Source organism: Myotis nattereri (genome assembly GCF_964212035.1).
Source record: "Myotis nattereri genome assembly, chromosome: 16".
Classification (NCBI taxonomy): Eukaryota; Metazoa; Chordata; class Mammalia; order Chiroptera; family Vespertilionidae; genus Myotis; species Myotis nattereri.
Window position 1 is genome coordinate 17,960,201 of NC_138091.1, and position 3,294 is coordinate 17,963,494.

Below are 3,294 nucleotides of genomic sequence, written 5' to 3' on the forward strand. Positions count from 1 at the left end.
ATCAACCAAAGGACTTGTATGCATGCATATAAGCATAAGTGATGGATGTGGACAACAGGGGGTGAGGGTGAGGGCAGGATTGTGGGATGAGAGGACATTGGGGGGATAAGGACACATTTGTAATATCTTAATCAATAAAGGGAAAATTAAAAAAAAAAAACTCTCATCAGCCCTAGCTGTTTTGGCACAGTGGATAGAGTGTCAGCCAGCGGACCAAAGGGTCCTGGGTTCGATTCTGGTCAAGGACATATACCTCAGTTGCAGACTCCTCCCCGACCCAGGCCCTGCCTCAAGCCTTCACCACCCTATCACGTGCAGGAGGCAACCAATCAATGTGTTTCTCTCACATCAATATTTCTCTCTTTTTCCTTCTCTCTTCCACTCTCTCTAAAAAATCAATGGAAAAATATCCTCGGATGAGGATTAAAAAATAAAAATAATAAAAGTCTCATCAAAGTGACTTTAGAGGAAATATACCTTAACACAATAAAGAAACCAACTAAATCCAGATTGAGAAAAGTAAGGAAACAGCCAAAATCAGAGGAGAAATAAGTGAAATACAGCCAGAAAACAACAGAAGAAAAATAAAACAATTAAACTAAGAGCAAGTTCTTCAATAAAATGGCAATAAATACATCTATCAACAATTGGATCTAAAAACCAAGTAAATGAGCAAGGGATCTAATGAAAATAATGTGATCAATAAAATAAAACCAGAGGCATGGGAACATGGAACTGACTGACGAATCTCAAGAGGGAAGGGGGAACAGGAAGAGATTAACCAAAGAATTTATATTCATACTAGTGGCCCGGTGCACGAAATTCATGCACAGGGGTGGGGGGGTTGGTGTCCCTCAGCCCGGCCTGCACCCTCTCCAATCTGGGACCCCCTAGGGGGATGTCCAAACTGGCAGTCGGACATCCCTCTCACAATCCAGGAACACTGGCTCCTAACTGCTCGCCTGCCTGCCTGCCTGATTGCCCCTAACTGCTTCTGCCTACCAACCTGATCGCCCCCTGACCACTCCCCTGCCAGCCTGATTGACGCCTAACTGCTCCCATGCAGGCCCGATCGCTCCCAACTGCCTTCCCCTGCTGGCCCAATCGCCCACAGCTGCCCTTCCCCTGCCAGCCTGATCACCCACAACTGCCCTCCCCTGCCGCAACCCGCCTCCTCCGCCGGGACCAGCCTCGTCCTCGCCCGTGCGGAGCCATGGGACCCCCAGGCTCATGGCATAATACAGCCGCTGGACCCCACCTCAGCGGTGCACTCGGCCATCTTGTGGCGGCTATCTTGTGTGCCAATCTGGTGACGACATCGCAGGCAAGGGCCACCTAGGCATATATTAATAGAGATATGCATTACCTATGGGCATAGACAATAGGGTGGTGAAGGCCCGAGGTAGCGCAGGAACTGGGTGGAAGGGGATAACGGAGGAAGGTGGGGGACATCTGTAATAATGTCAACAATAAAGATTTTTTTAAAAGACCAATATTTTAAAAGGAGCATAGTTAATATCCCAATAATAATATCAATATTATGTCACTGGATATAATTATGCAAGAATTCCATTTTATATCCCACATATGAAAGAAATCGTGGTTCTTAACTTTTTCTGTCTGACATATTTCACGTAGCATGATATTCTCAAGGTCCATCTATACTGTTGCAAATGGCAGTATTTCATCTTGTCTCATGGATCATAGAAATGTACACTTGAAACCTATAAAATCTTATTAACCAATGGCACTCCAATAAATTTAATAAATATATAAAAATTCAAGCTTCACCATCATATAAAGAAGGAAGTTTTCTTTTTACAAAGGACTCTTCCCAGGGCTCCCTTCATGTCTCTGTTCCTCAGGCTGTAGATGAACGGGTTCAGCATGGGTGTCACCACAGTGTACATCATAGCCATGACCATATCCTTCACAGTAGAATTATTAGCTGATGGGCATAAATAGAGACCAATAACTGTCCCATAAAACAGTGACACCACAGCCATGTGGGAGCCACAGGTGGAGAAGGCCTTGCGAATACCTCTAGCAGAAGGGACCTTGAGGATGGATGAAACAATTCGTGCATAGGACAGGATGATGAGTAGGAACGGGATGACAAGAATGAGCCCTCCCATGATAAATATCACCAACTCATTAACTTGAGTGTCAGAGCAGGACAGCTTCAGCAGAGCAGACATGTCACAGAAAAAGTGAGGAATCACGTTGTCGGCACAAAAACACAACCTGGCCATGAGCAGAGTGTGTAACATGGCATGCAACGTGGTCAGCCCCCAGGACAGAGCCACCAGGGAGAGACAGAGCTTGGGGCCCATGATGGTGGTGTAGTGCAGGGGGAAGCAGATGGCCACATAGCGGTCATAGGCCATGGCCACAAGGAGGAAGCTCTCCAGGTCGGCAAAAAACAGGAAGAAGTACATCTGGGTCAGGCAGCCTGCATAGGGGATGGATGGGTCTTGGCTCTGCATGTTGTGCAACAATTTGGGAATGGTCACTGAAGAGAAACAGATATCAGACAGAGACAAATTGCTGAGAAACAAATACATAGGCGTGTGGAGTTGAGAGTCCAGGCGAATCAGGAAAATGATGAGGAGGTTCCCCAGGGCAGTGGTAAGATACATGGCCAGGAACAGGGCAAAGAATAGGTTTTGTTGCTCTGGCTCAACCGGCAGGCCCTGGAGGAAGAAGTATGAGATGACAGTTTGATTTCTTCCTGTCATGTTCTGTGTCCAGTATCTTTAGGAAAAAATAACAGTGTCCATAAAAATCTGAATGAAAATGAACATATTTCTATGATATATGGTCTGTTAGCTCTTCTGCAATAATTTATTTCATTCTCATTATTTGTAACAACACTCTCTCTGTTACCACAAATATATCACCAAATCTAAGTCACTTTTCAAACTTATTTTCTCATTTTTCATTAATTAACATATAACAATATTCCTCCCTTCTAATCTCTTATCTTCTATGTGATCGCACTGGTTCTTCAGATATTTCCCTGGGCACTTATTCTCCAAAGCTGTGATTGGTTTCTACTCTAACAGGTTTTGTTTTTTGTTTTTTGTGTTTGTTTGTTTTTTGTTCATCCTCATCTAAGAATATATATATATATATATATTTTTAGAGAGAGAGAGAAGCGGACGGGAAAGGAAGAGACAGAGAGAGGGAAACATCAGTGTGAGAGAGACCCATCAATTAGTTGCCTCCCGCACGCACCCCGACCAGGCGCCGGGGATCAAGTCTGAAACCAAGGTACTTGCCCTTGACCAGAAT

At 44.7% G+C, this 3,294-nt stretch overlaps 1 protein-coding gene across 1 annotated transcript; it reads right to left on the bottom strand.

The window, feature by feature from the left end:
* Positions 1 to 1,793: 1,793 nt before the first annotated feature.
* Positions 1,794 to 2,867, bottom strand: OR1E2 (olfactory receptor family 1 subfamily E member 2; the record flags this gene model as incomplete). Its single annotated transcript, XM_081109746.1, has 1 exon — positions 1,794 to 2,867. Exon 1 carries the CDS (start codon positions 2,736 to 2,738, stop codon positions 1,794 to 1,796), a length of 945 nt encoding a protein of 314 aa, XP_080965872.1. The 5' UTR covers positions 2,739 to 2,867.
* Between the last annotated feature and the right edge of the window lie 427 nt (positions 2,868 to 3,294).